The sequence below is a fragment of the Lissotriton vulgaris genome, chromosome 1_1 (genome assembly GCF_964263255.1).
Source record: "Lissotriton vulgaris chromosome 1_1, aLisVul1.2, whole genome shotgun sequence".
Classification (NCBI taxonomy): domain Eukaryota; kingdom Metazoa; phylum Chordata; class Amphibia; order Caudata; family Salamandridae; genus Lissotriton; species Lissotriton vulgaris.
The window spans coordinates 2,088,663,583-2,088,683,500 of NC_141685.1; the positions used below are offsets into that span (position 1 = coordinate 2,088,663,583).

A 19,918-nucleotide genomic window follows, 5' to 3' on the forward strand; every position below is an offset into this window, starting at 1 on the left:
TGTTGATGCCTAACATGGTGGCGGGACGTAAGATGCGGGACAGACCTGCCCAGGACCGGCGTTACTCACCGGAGTCACAATAACCTCCCCTACTGCCAAGTGGTGATCCTTTCATCGATCCGACGCCTCAGGAGGTGGGTGCCTTCTTTTCTGGTCCTGGATCCCGCGCCTTCACCTTGCTTCACCATGAGCTGCCTGACCCTAATATGACGGATGCCCGCAGATGATAAGAGCTGCGTTTGGAGTGTAATCCCGCTCCGCCCATCCTGCTAATGGTGGGGCAATCCGCTATCACTCGTGCTTGCCTGCATAGCTGGAGGGGTTCTGTACTTGCCCTGATCGAACCCTGAATGACCAGAATACCCGGCTATGTTACCCCGTCTCACTAGCCCAAGATGGCGGCTTGCTGACAGCCGATGCCCAGACCATGCGCATCTATTGTTCATATCGCGTTTCCTTATGTCTGAATCTCACAAAAAAGCGCATGACCGCTCTACATCCATGGTGACCGCTTTGTTGGCCTGCCCAGCGCTCTGGGATCCAGATCAGGCGTAGGAAGGTCCTCATTGCGACTCGTACCCAAAATGGCGGCAAGCAGATCACTATGTCTCCAATCTGCTATGTAAACCCAGCATCGGCTCCTTCTTCTCCAGGTGAGCCCTTCAAATAGCGTTCCTGTTTATAACTCCTAGCCCATTCAAGCCTCTACTGCAAGGGAATGAGCACTTAAGCCACAGTTCCAGCCATAATTACGCTAGACCAGCTTTAACCCCTCTGGATTACCCCCAACAACAGTGCTCCCCCAGAGCCGAGTGGTGGCAAGTTGTTCCAAACCTCTGCATCCCAAGGGGTAGACAAGTGACTTAAAACTAAACGTTGCGCTTCCTTTCTGCCCATTGTGTGCGCACATCAGTAACGGGGTTAGTGCGTCATTCCAGCGCCCAAAACACTACTAGTCCTAAAAAACAGGAACTATAGCAAATACAACGCACCGATGCATCTCTTCTGCGCGAATCCACCACCCAGTGGTGCCTCTCAACACTACCAAACTACCCTGATAATCTATACTAACATAGAGCTAACCTCCAAGTCATTGATCTTATCCCGCCTGGACGCGGCTCCACTATCTAAGCTTCACCTTTCCGCACGATCTCCCATCTTGTTCCATCATGGCGGATAGGGAAAGCAGAACACACAAGAAGGTGCGCCCGGAGCCCTCCCCGTCAGAATCTCCGATCAAAGCCAGATCGGATCTAACAAGCTCCATGGACATGATTTTGAAAAAGCTTGCAGAAGTCCATGACCTCGCTAAGTCGACCAAGAGCAATACGAACACTATGCAACCAGAGCTCACGGCAATCTGAGCAGATAGGAGTTCCATGAATATAGGAGCATCAAAGAAGCGGAACAGCGCATTAGCGATGTGGAAGATAGTACATATCAGTCCTCCAAGATCATAAAGCACCTCCAAACAACTACCGACAACCTTATGAAACAAAACGCCGAATTGGAAGACCGCAACAGGAGGGGGAAGATTCGCATCTTTAGTGTTCCAGAGAACTCTGAAAAAGATGCAGGCTCATGTGCCGCCTTTCTCGAAGCATGGATACCGATGATCACAGGGATCACCTTCCAACATGGCCTAGAACTCGATAGAGCTCACAGAATTCCTACATTCTATACCCAAGGAAGTAAAGGTCCTCGTCCCTTGATCTGCAAACCTCTAAGATACCAGCACGTGGAAGCCATTCTGCAATTGGTCAGGAAAAACCTTCAGGTCTCATGGGAAGGCCAACGTATCATTTTCACCCAAGCTTACTCTAAGGAAACAGTTGAAACTAGGAAGGGTTTCCTTCTTCTGAGAGACAGGCTGAAGGCGAAAGGTATTCAATTCTCATTTGCTGGTCCCTCAAAATTCAAAATCACAGAGAATGGCAGATCTCGCATCTTCCCCTCTCCTCTAGAGCTTGCATGACATCTAGAAGTCCCTCCCTCACAAAGTATGGACCTCTCCAGTAGCTCCTCTAACAAGAGGAAAACGGAACTCCAGGACTCCTCTGCTTCTTGACCGGAAGGCGATCATTCTATTATGGCTGCTAGTTTGTTGTATTGCTAACACTTGTTCATGCTCCTACAGGGTTCAATCCAGATCTTCACCAGAGTGTGTCGTGGTGACCTTGTTCCTCTCTGTCGCCTGACCTGTTGGGTGCTCTGCCCATTGGTAATGTTACCGGTTCTGCTTATTGGTACACTTGTTTATGTTGTTATATGCCTCTGCAGGGGCCTATCACGGGCCCTCTTCTGGTTTCCTTGTTCAGTGCTCCTGTTTCCTGATATGTGACATGTGCTCTGTGACCTGTAAAGGTTCATACTACGCTACTCATGGCTAAAATTGTTCATAGGTTTGCCTTTAAAGTTTGGCCCGAGGATATACTCCCTCACGTACGCTCTCACCTTTAACGATAGTTGAGACTGCCTTATACATTTTTAAATGATTGTCAGTTCATCATTTATCGCTTAGCCCCACCACCAGTGCCCACCACCTCTGCCTCAAGGTTGGGTCAGTACACTTAATCAGATTCCTCCTAAATTTTTGCTATGCAATTTGTCAACCCTGTACTGCCTCTAGACGGTACTGCTGTCGCGGCTCCTACGTTCGACTGTTGGAGGGGGTGGGGGGGGTTGGGGGAGAGTTGTGGGACTATTGGTACTTAATTCTATGGTTGATTCCCTTCTGTTTACTTCTTGCTCCCTTTTACTTTGCTGCTGCTCCTTAATTTCTGCAGACACCACCATCCACTCTTTGACACGTCGTGCGCCTCGTATGATACAGAGACACCTTCTCAGCCTTCAGACTGCCAGAGTGGTCTTTTCACAATTGGTACGATCCTCAGGCTTGGCCCTCTGCTATACACGCTCACTCATGCTCACAAACAGCAAATGCAAAAACCACAGTTGAACAGAATGCAGAACAATGTCATACATTCACCCCAGTACAGAGATCTGGGCCTAAATCCATCGTTTTGTTGCACTCCACACCACCCCAGTTCAGAAATGGCCATATGCAAATCAGTCTGAGCCTGTGCCTCATGGGAACAGTCCAGCCCGAACTGCCAAGCCATGCCTTCCCTGGACCGGAAACAAGCTTCCGAGGACCGGTTTCTGGCATTCCAGCCGTCTTCAGCCCGGCTTGCTTGAATCCAGTGGTGTGGAGTGCATGGGACTCACGTCTGAGCATACCCATCCCACTCGGGGTGACAATTGCAAAAACAACAGTTGATGGACAGAATGCAGAACAGTGTCATACATTCACCCCAGTACAGAGATCTGGGCCTAAATCCATCTTTTTTTTTATTTTTTACTCCACACCACCCGAGTTCAGACATGGCCATATGCAGATCAGTCTGACTTTGTGCCTCATGGGAACAGTCCAGCCCGAACTGCCAAGCCATGCCTTCCCTGGACCGGAAGCAAGCTTCCGAGGACCGGTTTCTGGCATTCCAGCCGTCTTCAGCCCGGCTTGCTTGAATCCAATGGTGTGGAGTGCAAATGGCCGCCAGCCCTTCTAGTGAAAAAACCTACTTAGATGGCCCAGACTATGTCTTTAGTTGACAACCTCAATATTGTTTCTCTCAATGTCAAGGGCCTCAACCATCCAGTGAAACGGCGGAAGGTCTTTGACTACCTACTAAACCTACTCCAGGAAACCAAATTATCAGAGGAAGATCTTGGTTTCTTACGCCTCAACAAGGCCTCTCACACTCTTTGCTCCCCAGCTATTCACAAAAAAAGAGGTATGATCACTCTAATCTCCAAAAAATCAAACCTATCCACCTCGCATAAGCAAGATACAGATGGCAGACTTGTACTTACACATTTGCTGAGGGGTAAGACCCCATACATGTAGTGAACATTTACGGACCTAACTCTGATGATCCGGCCTTTTGGAACTCTGTATCTACCTCTATGGAGAACATACCACAGGATGAACTCCTAATTGTTGGTGGTGACTTCAACCTCCCGCTAGATCCGATTACAGACAGACAATCCAAATGCACCTATCAGCCATCCCGCTCTCACAAAGAACTCACACGCTTGTGCTCCAAATTTCAACCACTCCTGCATCTGCACTAAACTCGCTAGGTTCCGTTCCATACTCCCCTCCCCCCCAAGCACAGGTGCTTTAACGAAGAAATTGTATCCGACCCTGAGAATAAACGTCAAATTGAGGAAGCGATCAGGGAATATATTGCTCTAAACGATTAGGGGTGTTATCATAGGCATCAGGCAATGCACTAACAAAAAATTAAACTCGGAACTCGTGAAAAACTCGAGGGTGACATTAAGGCTCTAGAAATCGCCCACTCAGCTAACCTAACCAATAATCACCTTCACAACTCTCTAAAAAGAAATATGAATATAACGCGATTGTGACCAGACGTGCTGGTGTTTGGATAAACAAATTTAAGGCACTGAAACTGTGCGAGGGTAACAAAGCAGGGAAATTACTTGCCTCATACCTCAAACATAGACAAAAACAATTCTCCATCTCCGCGATTAAGGACCCCGCCAAAAATATTCACACCAAACATGACAAAATACTGACCTCATTTCAGGCCTTTTATGAGGACCTCTACAAAAATAAGCTAGCTTGCGACCCAGAAGTTTATACTAAATATTTAGAAGCTATAAACCTCCCCAAACTCACTGAAGAGGAGTGCTCCAACCTTGATTCCCCCATCACAGGCAAAGAAATCTCTAACTCTCAAATCCCTCAAGTGTGGCAAAGCCCCGGGTCCTGACGGCTTCTCAGCAAGCTTCTACAAAGCATTTGACCCGTCACTTAGCCCAATCCTACTAAAACTATTCAACTCATTTGCCTCCTCAGGGAGCGTCTCTGACTCAATGGGTGAAGCCACTATCATTGTTATTCCGAAGGAGGGTAAAGACCCCCTTCTAACCAAAAACTACCGCCCCATCTCGCTTATAAACCTGGACTGTAAAATTTACGCAAACATTTTGGCCAATAGACTCAATAACATCCTACCTAAACTGATCAGCAACTCCCAGGTTGGCTTCCTCAAATACCGTATGTCCAACGACAACACAAGACTTCTCTGCCATGTTCTAGAAAAAGCCAACATTTCTCCCACCGCATCTGTTGCCATCACCCTAGACGCAGAAAAAGTGTTTGATAGGGTGTCTTGGTCCTTTTTAAGACACTGCATGACAGCCTTCAATTTGGGGGGCACATATATCAATATGGTAATGACTTTGTACTCTAACCCATCCGCCAGGATCTCCATAAATGGAGCACTTTCGGACTCATTTAGACTAGAACAGGGCACAAGACAGGGATGCCCCCTCTCGCCAGCACTATTCCTCCTGGCTCTCGAACCACTTATAACCGATATCAAACGAAATGAAACCATTACAGGAGTGCTCTTCGGGGACACACTGGTGAAACTCGCGGCCTACGCGGACGATATCCTTATAAGTCACAGAAAACCCTGAAGCATCAATCGCGGCACTCATGTCCACGATAGTAATATACTCAATACACTCTGGTTATAAATTAAACAGGGATAAATCAGAGGTTAAACCCCTAAACATTCATGGCACCAAGGACATGCTAAATAATTCGGGCCTTTCATGGCAGACTGGTTTCATTAAGTACTTAGGCATTGACTTTGCCAGCACCCTCCTCGAAACACATCAACGTAACGAGTCCCTCCCGTTGGAGAAAATTCAATCGATGGCTGGTCCCTCCGCTTTATCACCTGGTGGGGAAGGATCGAGATCATAAAAATTATGATCTCGCCCCTAGTGAACTATCTTATTACTGTGCGCCCTCTCATCCTGACCCAGGATTTCCACCACAAACTAGATGCCCTACTGAACGAATTCCTGTGGAAAGATAAGCGGGCCAGAATTAGCCTGAACAAGCTCAGTCTTGATAGTTCCATGGGTGGAGTGAATCTAGCAGAATTTAAGTCCTATCAGACTGCCTTCCTTGCCAAGCAAGGATCATATTGGCTCTCCCATCCCTGTTGGTTACTCCCTGGTGTGGCTGGACATAGAGAAAGCTCTTTTCAAGAATCTCCCCCCAGCCGCCGCTCTCACTGCTAACACTAATACGGCCACCCGCTCGAAATCAGTCTTTCAAAATCAGCGCTGATAAAAATAGATAAATCCCTAGACCATAGAATTAAGCACTCGCATTGGGAATCGATTTGGTATAACACACTGCTCTACAAAGGGAAACCACTATATAACGAAACATGGATCAAGAAGGGCATCTTCTTCCCCTACCAGCTCTTCGGTGGACAGTATCCCCTCACTTTCAGGGAATTACAAGATAAATATGACCTAGACCCAGTAGAGTTTTATAACTTTTTAAGCCTCAAAGCTGCAATATCTAAGGCTAAGCTATCCTCCAAACCCCCATCCCTCCCGACTTACCTAGCCACCTTGAATAAACTGGTACACCAGGTCTCCAGGCTATTCAAGCTGCTACGCCCACAACACACGTCTCTAAACAAACACCATACACAGTTCTGGGCCTCCCATTCCTCAGTACCCATCTCAGACTTGGATTGGTCTAAAACCTGGGAATCAACCATGAGACACAAAAAAAGCCCTACACTCTCCCAGACAAAATTTTGGCTTCTCCATAAAGCTTTTTGAACCCCAGCACGTCTGCTTTCACATATTAGAGAAAACGCAACCTGCTGGAACTGCAAGGACAAACGCGGAGATCTCGACCACCTCTTATTACACTGCTAGTGTTTGTTGCTCCCTTTTGAGAATCAAATAATCACCTTCCTCTCAAAACGCTTCCATATTTCGTTCACTAGAGAGCTCTTCACCTTAGTATTTGGCTTCCTGAGAGACCCAGCCCTCATGGACAATGACAAGGCCCTTTTAGACCTACTCCTTACTGCCGCTGTAAAAACCGTCCTCCGTAATTGGAAGGACACTAGGAAAGCCTCATTCAAATGTTGGATGAACTGGATCACCAACTTGAGAGGTGCTGATAATATCTCCCTTCAAAACACTCCCTGGCGCCCCCTCACAGACGAATGTGGGCTACTCTCGATAACTACTTTAGTGCAAATAAACCTCCATGAACCATACAATCACCACGCAGCCCTAAATGTCCCACCCTCAAACGCAGTAGCTCCCATACACAAATATAGTTACATGGCCACTGAGCCTCTCTGGCGTTGCCTCCTCACTACACACTCCACGCGGTTGTAACACGTGCTCTATGCCGAACAAGGTATATGCAAGTTGATGCCTATACATTATACTGGTCTGCAATATATATCCATCACTCTCGTTTGGATTTTCTGTTGTTACCCCTCCCTCCCCTTTTGTCTTTTTTTCTTTTCTCTGCAAGCTAACCACCATTGCTATTGTTAATGTCCTTTATTACTGATATGTTTTTTTACACTTGCTTTATTGCTTTACCTCTGTATGCTATGTTTTGAAACAACCAATAAAAACTTTTGGAATCGAAGATGGGTGAACCCCTCAATTTTGTTCCCTAAATCTAGGGTCCTGATTTCGAGAACGTTCCTTCTCTAGAAATCCAGTTCCTGATTTGACCAAAGGCTGATCCGATAAAAAGAAGAGGTCTTAAGTCAGAAAGATGATGTATTCCAATCCCTCACCAATTCCAATCAAACCCAGCAAAGATAGCAATGAAGTCAGGGCCGGCACCGGTCGGGTGTCCTCACCAACCTCCAGACCTCGTTAGACTAGTATCATAATATGAAATCACCATCGTGCAGCCTTTGAGTTAGATATTCCTTAGTCTCTCTCTCGACCCCAGTACTACTTGAGGCTGAATGTTTTGTTCAGCTCGGATTTAGACCGAGTTCAGGAGTAATAGAATAAGCCACTTGACTATGATTACAACAAAAAGGGGGACAGCTTGATTTCCCAACACCCCGCCACCCCCCACCTTCACCAGACTGATGCTGGATTGTGGTTGTACATGTCTCCTGAGACTGAATTGGAATCTCCACCGGGTTCAGCCACAGAGGAAAATACCTCCTTTGCGTGGCTGAAGTCTGCTCGCCCAGTCAATCGCCGTAAGATATAGAGCAACCCTGGGTGATCTGGCTTTCCGCAGCTAGCATCTGACATTGGAAACCTGGTGATCCAGGTATCCAGCGGCAACGTTAACATTTCCCTTCTGTGCCGCCGTGTAGGGCGGCAAATAAGTTATTTTCTTTACCAGTTGGGCCATATGGTGCCTCCAGTGTGGTCTGTCTTCAAGGCTGTTGTACAGACACTCTGGGGCATGGCCAGCAAGGTTTTGCAGAATGTTACAGTTGAATCTTTGCCCAAACATTTCAGATAAGATGCTGGCTAATGTGTTTTGCAGCGTGAACCTTTTCGGGATTCACATGATGTGCATTATTTTGCCAAATAATGGCTGGGTTCTTAATTCTGTGTTTTTTTTTTTTAAACTGGATGTCATCTGCCGCCATTTAGTAGAATGGCAGTCCCTTTGTGATAACAGATGTGTGTCCCAGATTCCCAGTGCTTAGTGCCTTCAGTTTCTTTTTTCTGCCATTGGGTCTGGAAGAAAAGGTCGAACCCCAAAGCTCATCGAAGAGAATTCCGGAGACCTTTCGAAAGCAGTGAATAGAACACCCGGAATATCAGCAAAACAGAAATAAAGGAAGGACTAAAGAATGACTGGAAACCACCGATATCACAAAAATGTAGATGCGCCACGTGGGGAACATGACCATGGGACTGGAGAATGTACTTTCACTGGACTGGAACTACTGATCGAAATGGAGAATATCTCCTTTAGGTTATCTCCAATTGACACCATAAGTGTGCACAAAAAGACAGCTTCAAAGTCTGCAACCTATATCTGCCCAGAGACCACAGTGTTGAAGACTGCAAGGTGTGCGCTGAGTTCCAGTCGAAGACTCCTGTGACAAGGGAAAAGCAGTGAGGGACGATGCTGCAGAAAAATCAGCGGTCTATCAGTGATGATGGAAAAAAGCACAGAAGAAACTGAGGTGCCTCAATTGGAGGGTTCCGATGCCGAGGACCGTGTCATTGATGCCAAAAAGGAAGAACCAATGAAGATGGTGCCCTGGGAAGACCACAGGAGGTGTACCCTAGCACCTCCAAAGAAATAGCTGGCTCAAGTTGAAGCTCTGGACTCTAGGAACCCAATGACACCCCCCTGCTACGGGTAAAACAAAAAGAACCTCACTTGTCCCAGAACTCAGTTTTGACACTGAAAAGCGACTGAGAGCTGGATCGATAAATAGGAGCCGAAGCAAGACATGCTGAAAGATGACACCTGCCCTTCACGCTGAACAGAGGGCTCTCAGGGAAACGCCACCTTGAAACCGAAGTGGATGCTTTTGATAAATACCTGAATCCCTTTGATATCAGTAGAGAAATATAGGGCAAAGGAGGAGCAAGTGTAATTGCAACCAGGGACTACACCCGAACTCCAAAGAAGAAGAGCAAGAAGTTTTCTAGGAGAAGAAGATGAATGAAAAGGGCCATTTCCAGGACGTTGAATGCTCCAAAGACGATTGACAAGTTCTACATACTGAGTCAGCAGAGGTGGGGGCGGACTCCTATCACTCAACATCATTACGCCCTATTCGATCTCCATGTATAATGATATGGTAATGAGAGCTACCAGTATGATGCTGATTTTTTATTCACTGAAGAAATACTTTTGTAATGCAGAAATGCACTGTATTGTGTGACTGCAAAAGATTTATGTTTTTACTGGAGAGATGTACTGCTACTTTATTTGAATACTTGCTGGCATAAGAAGATTGGTTTCGCAGCAGTGACTCAGCAATGGTGAGAGATGATTCGCACACGCACACACACACTCACTCTCACACTCACCACACCCTCAACACACCCTATCCCTCCCTCTTTATGTGATCTATCAAAAGTCTGATATGCAAAGTAAAGTGCTCTGTTAAGGAGTAGTGTGGTCGAGTAGGCTTAACACAGAGGAGTGCAAGACATCTGCAAATACACACAATGACACACACGACTCAAGAAGGAGATCCACACCAATTTATAAAAATAGCAAGCATCTTTATATATGTTTAGGCGTCGGAGAGAAATTGTTAGGTAAGTAAGTTTTTTTAAATATGAATCATTTTCACTTTAGAAAGTGGACACTTAGTGCAATTTCTGAGTTCTGCAATGTTATTCTATGTAAGGAAGAACAAGTCTGCAACAGGTATAGTACAGCGACTTATAGTACCAAACTTCAGGAGTCAAGGTAGCACCAGCAGTGGCATGAGGGCGCCTGAGTGCAGGGTGCAAAGCAGCTTATGGATCCCTATAGAATTCCATGGAGATCGTTCACTGCGAAAAGAGGCTGCAGGCTCTGGCTGGAAGGCCAATCGGAGTGCATCAACAGGGTGATTCAAGGCTTACGATGCTCGGGGAAAAGATGCATCTGTGGTCCTCTTCTCTGCAACCCTTGGGCGACGGATGCAGAGGTGACTTTAGGCTTCGGGATTTCTTAGCGGAAGCATTCAAGGGCGGGCCTGCGTGCAGATGCTGCAGGCGATGTATGGGAGTCCACGACTGGTGAAACCACGATGGACTCGAGCTCTGGAGGGCTGGGAGACCTTGTTGACACTGTTGATCCACTTCAACTCGGGCCGGGGACGACTGGTGCAGTGGTTGCTTCAGGTGTCAGGTTTTGGTGGTTCCAGAGGCCTCAGAATCTTTGCTTTGGAGATCCTGCAGGGTGCAGGAAAACAGGTCCTCTCTGCGCTAGAGGTCTTTGCTCCTTATCAAAGTGCGGCAGTCCTTCCAGGATTCTGGAGTCAGTAGCTGCAGGACTTGTTGACTTTGGCACAGTTTTCAACGATGGATGCAGTCAGGCCGGCAGGGTTGGTACCGGGTCAGCTGCTTCTTCTCTCCTCTGCTTTTGTGACTCTTCTGTGTCCTCTCTCTTCTCTTATCAAGTCATTGGGATCTCTTTCTCTGGTGCCAGGGTCTCCCCTAAATACTGAATGTTGGGGTGTTAGGGGAGTGTAGGGTAGTAGCCAATTGGCTACTGACCCTTGCAGTCAGTATTCCTCCTATATGACCACGTGTGTAGGAAGTGTGCATAACCCTGTCCCAAAATTCCTAAGTATGCCATCCCAAAGACTGTATTAGCCTTGGGGTGGCCTGCCTTCCTGACTACCTCTCCTGTCTAGGTGTCAAGGTGGCCGTAGACAAACTGGTTTGGCTTCCTCTCCTGTGATGGAGCCAGAATCTTATTTCAAAGGCAGCAGCTCTTTGAGGCTTGCCGTCCAAGGAAGGCTAATCAGCAGGTCATAATGTGGGAGAGGCTGTTAAACTCCCTTCCCGGACAGGCTTTTGTTGTGGGCCTTCTGAGAGCAGAGACTCTCCCCCTAGGATGTCAGAACAGTGTCTAATGTGGCACAAACCCATCTGCAAGCACGCCAGAGGCTGGTAGGTTTTCAGGGGGCACCTCTAAGGTGAATCCTTTGCTGGAATCTGTGGGGGTTCACCAATACGAGATGTTTGATACCGGACATCCTTCTTTTCAGTGAAGCCATCATGTAGCTGTGGAGTTCGTTTTCACCAGTGTCCAGCACATGTTTTAAAATGGCTTCCCATGTCCATTGTACTGGCAATAATAGGACTAGCCAGCACCGGGGCAGATCTGCTCATGCAGGTATGGCCTCACATGTAATATTCAGCATCCTGCCTTAGAGCTGTCAGGCCTATTGTAAGAGGGTGCGACACCCCCTCCCAAAAGATGACCTACTGATTAGCCTCACCAGCCTGGCAAGCTTCAAAGAGCTGCTGCCTTTGGAAGGAGAGTCTGGCTCCCCTCACAGGAGAGGGAGCTGCCCCCCTTCGTCCAGGAACCCCTTGTTGAGTTTACTAGTTGGGAAATTAGCTAGTCAGGTAGGCGTGCCACCTCATGGCTAGTGCCACCCCAAAGACTGGCTACACTGAGGTGGACACGACTTTTCGTGATGGCATGCTTAGGAATTCTAGGACCGGGTTATTCCCACTTCCCATGTGAGCTATGCAGGGCCCCAGCACTCCATATCGCACAGTGAGAACTGAATCCCAGGCTTGTTCAAAAGCACCTTACAAACAAGGAAGACACCCTTAAACCAAGGCAGCCATCTCAGTTTTACTTGTAAAGGGAGAGAGCACACAACAGGAAGTCTTCAAACCCTCTTCACTCAAACATGTTTCCCTCACTCATTGAACTGGCCAACAGAAATTTCAATGAATATTGTCCCAGCTGAATGCTCTCCTTAACCCGTTGACCGTGCCGCGAATTCCGCCGCGGTGCTGGTGATTTATGGGGTGGGCGTGTTTCGGATGGCCCCCGGCATGCTTCTGCACACACCCACTGTGACGCCGTCCGACGCACCGAACGGGTTAAAGAGCTATGACAAGCTCTTTACTTTCTAGTCCATGCACTAGTAACAGTTGAAAATCTTTGAACCATTTGTTTGCTGATGTGGTCCCTCAGACCTCCTTATGGAGCCAGCGGAATCTTCAGAATATATTTTCAAGGTGATGGCATTCTTTGCAAGCAATTGTAGGTCAGGTAATTGATCCTGCACACTAAAACTAATGATCTTAGCCATGTTCCCATCTTTTTCTGCGTTATAGTGGTCTACAACTTCCAGAGCTTTCTGTCACAGCTAAATGCAGCCTTATACAAAGGAATAGTTGATCCAGGATTCATAGGCCGTACTGGTAGACACTGCTGTGAAACGCGCCCATACCTGGCCCCTGCATACCTTCTAATAACATCCAGTGGATGATGGAAACTCGCAGAGTATACAAAAATTATGTAATGCTCCTCCTATCAACTAACAGCCCCTACATTTGAACCATTACATGCTGACTGACACCTGGTCAGCTGTCCCCATCCTTTGCTATGGCAGCAACATATGAAATGATACAATGTCCAATCAAGCACACTCTTATGCAACCTCATGAGAAAACCGTACTCCATTGGTAACACATCACCTCATTCCTTCCACTGGCCTCCTCATGATCAAATAGAAATACGCTCTACTACGCAGTCAACGCAACAGAAATCACTTGCAGTACTTACCAAAGAAAACCAGTTGATACATGAGAAAGCATAGGTTTCTAAATATTCTAACGTTGTTTGTAAATACAGAATTTCTTTCCTGCAACAGTGCCAACATGCTCATCCTATACAGCGGTGTAACTGTGTAACGGGCAGCTTCCGACTACAGTCCAACTACTACGGAAGTGGAAACATACTCTTGTCCTTATGTAGCAATGTTTCTTGTAAGTTTCTTTCAGTAGCATGTCCAGGTTTCATCTTTCTGAGTCCTGAATGGCGCCCTGTAAACCTTCAAAAATACGTGTCTGATTGAAAATAAACATTTTCCCAGTGGTCTTATTTAATCTCCACTTTGTCGAAATGTGAACATTTATCATGACTTCTACATGACTAAGAAACAAAGTGAAATCTCTACTTTATAGACTAACCTGTGAAATCCTGGAATAGTTTTCAAGTAACTTTAAGTCTCTTGTTTACAGAGTAACCTACTTGTACAACTTGCTTATGTATTCATTTTAGTGCTACGTTGCCCTTGCTAAAGGGGGTTTGCTGCCCGATCATATTCTGATATTACCCATTGGGCATTACCAGTCTACCGTTGATCTTGCTTCTGACGTGGTGGAAGAAGTTGACCAGTACAAAACCGCGCTCAAGAAGTTCTTCAAAAGCATGAAGAAAAGATGTGTATTGTTTGAGAGAAATTACAGAAGCCAGCACCTCCAGCTACAGGTATGATTACAGCAGGCGCGGACATCACAGGGACATGTGGAATGCCTGATCTAGTCATGGTTTAGGAAACGTAAATGCGATTGTCCGTTGAACAGTCTATTACCTCATTTGTAGCGATCAAAATGTAAAAATGTCACATGACTCGGATATGTATGACACAATATTTTTTGCTTCTATAGAGGCACGCATTATGCTGTCTTCGAATGATCTCCTGTGGGCCGAGGCGCTAGGTTTGGATTGTAGAATCTGGTATCTACACAATAGTCCTGAAATTCTATTTGGCAGTCTCTCTGCATATTTTGGGCTATATCTAGCTACAACATGTTTGTTAATAAATAATATGGTATTGTGCTAAATGGAGTGAAGTTTTTGTGTTGTGATTACAAACTGGAAAACAATGCATTTTGTTAGCTTGACTTAATAAGTGGTAATAAAAGTAGCCTATCGTTGTGGTGTCCTCTTCTTTGGTTAATTTGATGAAGTTACAAACTAACCTTGAGGTGCCACACAGAATAAAGCTGAGCTGGGCGTCTGTAACCCTGAGGTCTGGTCTAGACTATGCATTTTTCAGGTACTGCCCTGGCTTACACACTTGTCACAAAATGTCTTATTAGTTTAAGTCTGTATAGATAGGGCAACCTATCTTATATGATGACTGTCAATGCTGAGGGACCCTCGGATCCCAATGATGGCCTTCTTTCTGTTCTGAAATGCATTTTAAGCAGTGTATTATGGTGAAATAGTTTTTAATGAGCCTTAAAAATGAATATTCAAATTCTGTTGTCCGATTCTCAAAGTGTTTGAAGATAATCATGATGATTGCATTTTATATCGAATAAACTATTAACATGCCTGCTGACTTAACTGAGTCAGTTGGTAGGCACAGGTAGAAAGTGCGTTCTAGTGGATGCCATCACATGCTTTGTGTTTCGTTGGATGCACAGGGACCGGTATGTCAAAAGCGTTTGTGGGTCCAGGAGTGGAAACTTGCAGGGCCTGTCTTATAAGGAGCAGCTCATAATAAGGAAGATCGGTTTCATGGCGAAAGAGAACTCAGTATTTAGAGGCCACTAAATTGGTTCTGCTATGTTAAATGCTTCAAGAAGGAATGTGTCAGTTCTTCTCTTTTTTAATTAAAAAAACATGTAATGGAGTGGGGCCCCAAAATACACGAAGTCTGGTGCCAGAGACCCTCCTGTGCTCAAAATGTGATAACCCATGCATATGGATGTGTATCGGTTCAATCAGAAGCCTCCATGTGGTAATGTCGCCCATGACCAAATGATAAAACGTGTTGTTTTTTTCTGTCCTCCAGGTGGTTCCGGTCCCTTTGAACTGCTGCGCTACGGAAGACATTAAAGAAGCCTTTATTTTACAAGCACAGGAACAACAGATTGAGCTATTAGAAATACCTGAGCACTCCGACATCAAACAAGTATGACTCCTCACTTGCAGAAAAGATGTATGTAGCTTTGCTTTGTTGTTTTTACATTATACCTGGAACCGGTAACCAAAAAAAGGTTAAGCTGCAGTTCAGTGGATTTTCACGAAAACGAAGAGGTTCACTTTAAATGAACACGAGGTTACGCTGCTGGCCCAGCTACGGTTGTGAATTGGCCAGAAAGCTGCAACAGGATGAGGCACACAGGCATATTTCAGTATTTCCACATTTTGCTGAGCAGTTCATCATTGATGTCCAGAAATCGAACTGCTTCTAAAAGTTATTCACTCTTAGTCAGTTTTAGAGAAAATGCTGATTCTCTTCTGCATGTATTTATTTGGTCATGCTTTGTCTGCTGCGACAGTCAAAATACCACTCCAGGTTTAGATTCTGTTTTCGATGTGAAACAGAACACCTTAATTTCATAAGTGTTTATTGCAATTTCTGGAATGAGGCGATGGAATGGATTTTTTAATGTCTCAATGTTTGTGCATTTTGCTTGGGTGGTTCTCCTCTACATGAATGCTTTCCTTTGGCTGATGGTGAAATTTTTGAACTTATAAATTCTTATTATTTCCTACGGGTACCTTGGCACCAAAGTCAGGCTTTCCTGTGTGTATCTCAATCGATTCACGTTGTTCCTTTAGAGTCAAAGGGCTGTACTTGCTACCAAAAGTATTTGAAGGTTGAAAAATATTTAGTAACCTGAAGAAGGGTACTGTGTGTCCATTCTGTTTTTTCCACCACTACCAAGTCCTGATTTCAGCAAGACATTTTTAACTTTTTAAAAAGTTGTTAAAAAATGCATCATCATAATTATGCCACATAGTTAATCATAAAGTGATCTTTCATTTAACTTGTATCCCTTAGTTAAAAACGTACTATACATTTAATTTGCAAGTGTCTTAACCTGCAACAAGCTATTGATCACTGCCCATATGAAAACAAACAGACAGAATCCATTGGCTCAATATAAACAACTGCTGTAATATTAGTTATCAATCGCGCAAATTGTCTCCAAATTCCTAAAATGGAACGTTTCCGCAGATGTACAAATCCTGGAACACATTTTTAATATATGCATTTTCAGTTTGTAGATAATGCAAGCAAAGAAAATATGCCTGTAAGAGGCAGTGTTCTCCTTTTTTAGGTCTGTCCTCGCTATGTAGCCAAACCTAGCAGCATGCACGTGTACGTGCGGACAGTGGGCAGTCCAACACTATCTTGTGCTATGCTTTCCATTGTCATGGCAGCGAAGCTGCCGCTTCGTGTATGCAGCTTGCTGGAGTTCGCTGTGCTATGCTGTATTGATTCACCTTTAATGCACGGCGTGGAGCACGGCGCCCGCTTGGGACACCGCGCTCACTTTATATTTTCGAGCATCCACTTCCGGGACACCGCGCTCTGTGTTTTTATTTTTACTGAGAAAACTGCAGGGCTGTGAGCTCGGGATGAACACGTCGCCCTCAAGGTAAGCCAGCCTTTCACGTACTTCATGCCGAGCCCCTAGCATACACACTCTTTGCAAATTTTCACTTGTTTATAACCCCTCCCCTTGACATGGTCTTTAGCGGGGTTAACTTTAAGGTTCGAGGCATGTGGGCTGCTGAATTCATATCTGTGCATAGTCCGCCACCTAGTGTTGGGTCCGGATGATTGCACATTGTTGTCCTGGAAGAGTCTTCGAAGTATCACGAGATAGGTGGCTCCTCCCCTGGACTACAGTGCGCATGGGCATCGCCTCCATCCCCAGATTGTTTTTTTCCGCCATAGGGTTCGGATGTGTTTTCGGTTCCCTCCTTCGGAACCGATAGTTGTTCGATTTTCCTTGAGACCAAAAGGTCTTTAGGCTGGGCGTCGGTATAGTTGCGTTCGGGTTTTCTTACTGACTCTCAGCTCCAATCTTCTAACTGCCCTTCCACGTGCTTCGACGCGGACGGGCCTACACTAACGCATTTGCGATGGAGCGGACTCCATTCAAGAAGTGTCCGCTATGTCACTCGAAATATTCGCACCTCGACGTGCACCCTGTGTGCAACACATGCTTGTCACCGGATCACCGTGAAGACACCTGCATGGCTTGTTCAAAGTTTAGAAGTAAGAAAACTTTGAAGATTCGCCGGGCTAATCGACTCCAGGCACAGTTGTCGGCTTCGGCACCCTCACCTGATGACATCTTTCAGGAATCGATCGAGGAGGAGGCCGGCGTACAAGAGTCGGACTCTGGCCCCGCGTCCGAGGAAGAGGCCTACGACGCGGACGAGGAGGCCTGCGACGAAGTCTCCGGTGAGGTAGGGGACGACGAACTGATTTGTGCCGCGATGGGAGATAGCTCAGAGGAAGAGCATCCCCAAACAGACTCCGGGGTTTCCCCCCGTCATACGGCCCAGGTCGAGGGATCGCCTTCGGGCCTTACCCGAGATCTTCCTAGAAGTCCTACGTCCCCGCCTCCGGGCCCGGTCACGGACATTTCTGGCAAGAAAACGAAAGTGAAGCCAACCGGTCCCGCACCCTCGGATGCGAAACCGAAACCGAAACTGGCGTTGGTAAAGAAGGTTCTGGAGGCGTCAACTTCCACGAAACCCAAAATGGCCGACTCGAAGAGCCACGCCAAGATGGCCGACCACAAAAGCCGCGCCAAAATGGCCGACCCGAAGTCTTCTGGGTCGGCACCGAAGGTGAAGACTTCCGACGCGGCTGCGTCGGCACCGAGAGGGGTCGCGGACCCGAAGACGGCTTCGAAGAAGCGTCACGCCGACGGTGCGACAGGCCAGGGGGCGTCGGCACCGAAGAAGAGGCCTGCCGGCGACCGGACTCTCGGAGACGAAGAGTCGCTCGAGACAGTTCAGCCCTCGGCATCCCTTACTAAGAAGGTGGGAGAATCCTTGAAGCGGATCCAACAGTCCACTGTGGTTCCCAGCCAGGACACTGTCGTGCCTAGGCCCACGCCGAAGTCTGCCAAGGAACAAACGCCCATCCGTTTTACCCTTCCTCCCAAGTCGGCGCCGAAGGCCTTCGCGCCTAAGCAGAGCGGACATTCTCAGGAAGTATTGACGCCGAAAGCTGCCTTGGTGGTATCGAAGCTTCGGCTCCAACCGCTCGCGGTGGAGGAACGTCGGGAGGTGACAATCGACGCCAACACCGGAAAATTGTCGCTCCTCAAACGTAAGATTACCTCGGAGCCGCCATTGGAACCCTTTAGAATTCCACTTAAGAGCAAAAGGTACTCTGCGGACTCTTCGGCTCTGATGGAACCTCTCTCTCCACAAGCCGTGGAGCGCTCGCCGGCCCATTCCCCAGTGCCTGAGGTGGACGTGGAGGACGACGAGTACACCTATCCTGCGTACTCGGATCCGGACGAGGAGCAGGTGCCCTGGACGGCAGGAGGCGACACGGACGACCTGCAGTCAGGTCAGGACACTCAACTTTTCGCCACGAAGACGTCCCCGACGGAGGACTCGGCGGCGTTTAATGCATTAATTGAGAGAGCTGCAGCGAACCATGACGTCGAACTGCACTCAGACCCTGTGGATGCGGACTTCTTGGTCGACACCTTCTCGGTAGCCGAAAAACAAGTCAAGACGCTACCTATGCTCAAAGGGGTGCTGAAGCATGCACAGGAGGTATTCAAGGAGCCCACCCGGGCACGGGTGGTCAATCCTCGCATCGACAGGAAGTATAAGGCGGCGCCCACGGATCCCACGTATATTAAGGGACATTTGCCATTGGACTCCCTGGTGGTGTCCAATGCTCGGAAGAGGGCGAATTCGCAGACTACTGGTGATGCTCCTCCCCCAGACAAAGAGTCAAAGATCTTTGAGGCATCAGGCAAACGCATTGCTGCGCAGGCAGCAAACATCTGGAGGATCTCTAACACCCAAGCCCTGCTTGCACGTTATGATAGGGCCCACTATGACACATTAGAGGCCATCCTACAACACTTGCCTGACCAATACAAGGAAGCGGGGGAGATGCTCATTCAGGAGGGTAAACTCATTACTAATGCATCCATCGAATGTGCCCTAGATGTAGCAGACACTGCCTCCAGGGCTATCAATACAAGCGTGCTACTCAGACGCCATGCCTGGCTTCGAATTTCTGGGTTCAAGCCCGACATACAAACCACATTACTGGGTCAGACGGTGAATCCTGACCATCTGTTCGGCCCTGAGGTGGATGCCTCCCTAGAAAAAATGAAAAAAGATACCGAAACTGCCAAGTCTATGGGGGCTTTACAAAGTCAGCAGTTTCGGGGTGGTTCTTTTCGCCGCTCCAATTCAAGAGGCACCTCAAGAGGCCAGGCACCCCAGACCACGCAATACTACAAGGGTAACACCCAGTCCTCGTATAACAACAACAAGGGCAGGGGTGGCTACAGAGGCAATAATATCAAGGGCAGAGGACGTGGAAACAATGCCTCCAGGTCCACCGCCTCCAACAAACAGTGACGTCTTGTCACTTCCCCCCGATCACACAACACCTGTCGGGGGGAGACTACAGCAGTTCCTGCCGGCGTGGAGGTCCATCACCACGGACAGGTGGGTGAGGTCTCTTATCCAGTACGGGTACTGTCTAGAACTTACGTCCATTCCACCGGACATACCGCCAAGAGGCCGTGCTATGTCCGACGAGCACTTGACCTT

The 19,918-nt window shown here is 47.2% G+C and overlaps 1 protein-coding gene across 2 annotated transcripts in view; it reads left to right on the forward strand.

Annotated features, from left to right (window-relative positions):
• CWF19L1 (CWF19 like cell cycle control factor 1) overlaps positions 1-19,918 on the forward strand; it is a 232,099-nt gene that overhangs the window by 149,647 nt on the left and 62,534 nt on the right. For both annotated transcript variants that reach the window (XM_086921175.1, XM_086921183.1), the window contains exons 11-12: positions 13,625-13,834; positions 15,150-15,269. In XM_086921175.1, coding sequence (XP_086777301.1) covers positions 13,625-13,834; positions 15,150-15,269 — 330 coding nt within the window. The remainder of the gene's footprint in view (positions 1-13,624; positions 13,835-15,149; positions 15,270-19,918) is intronic.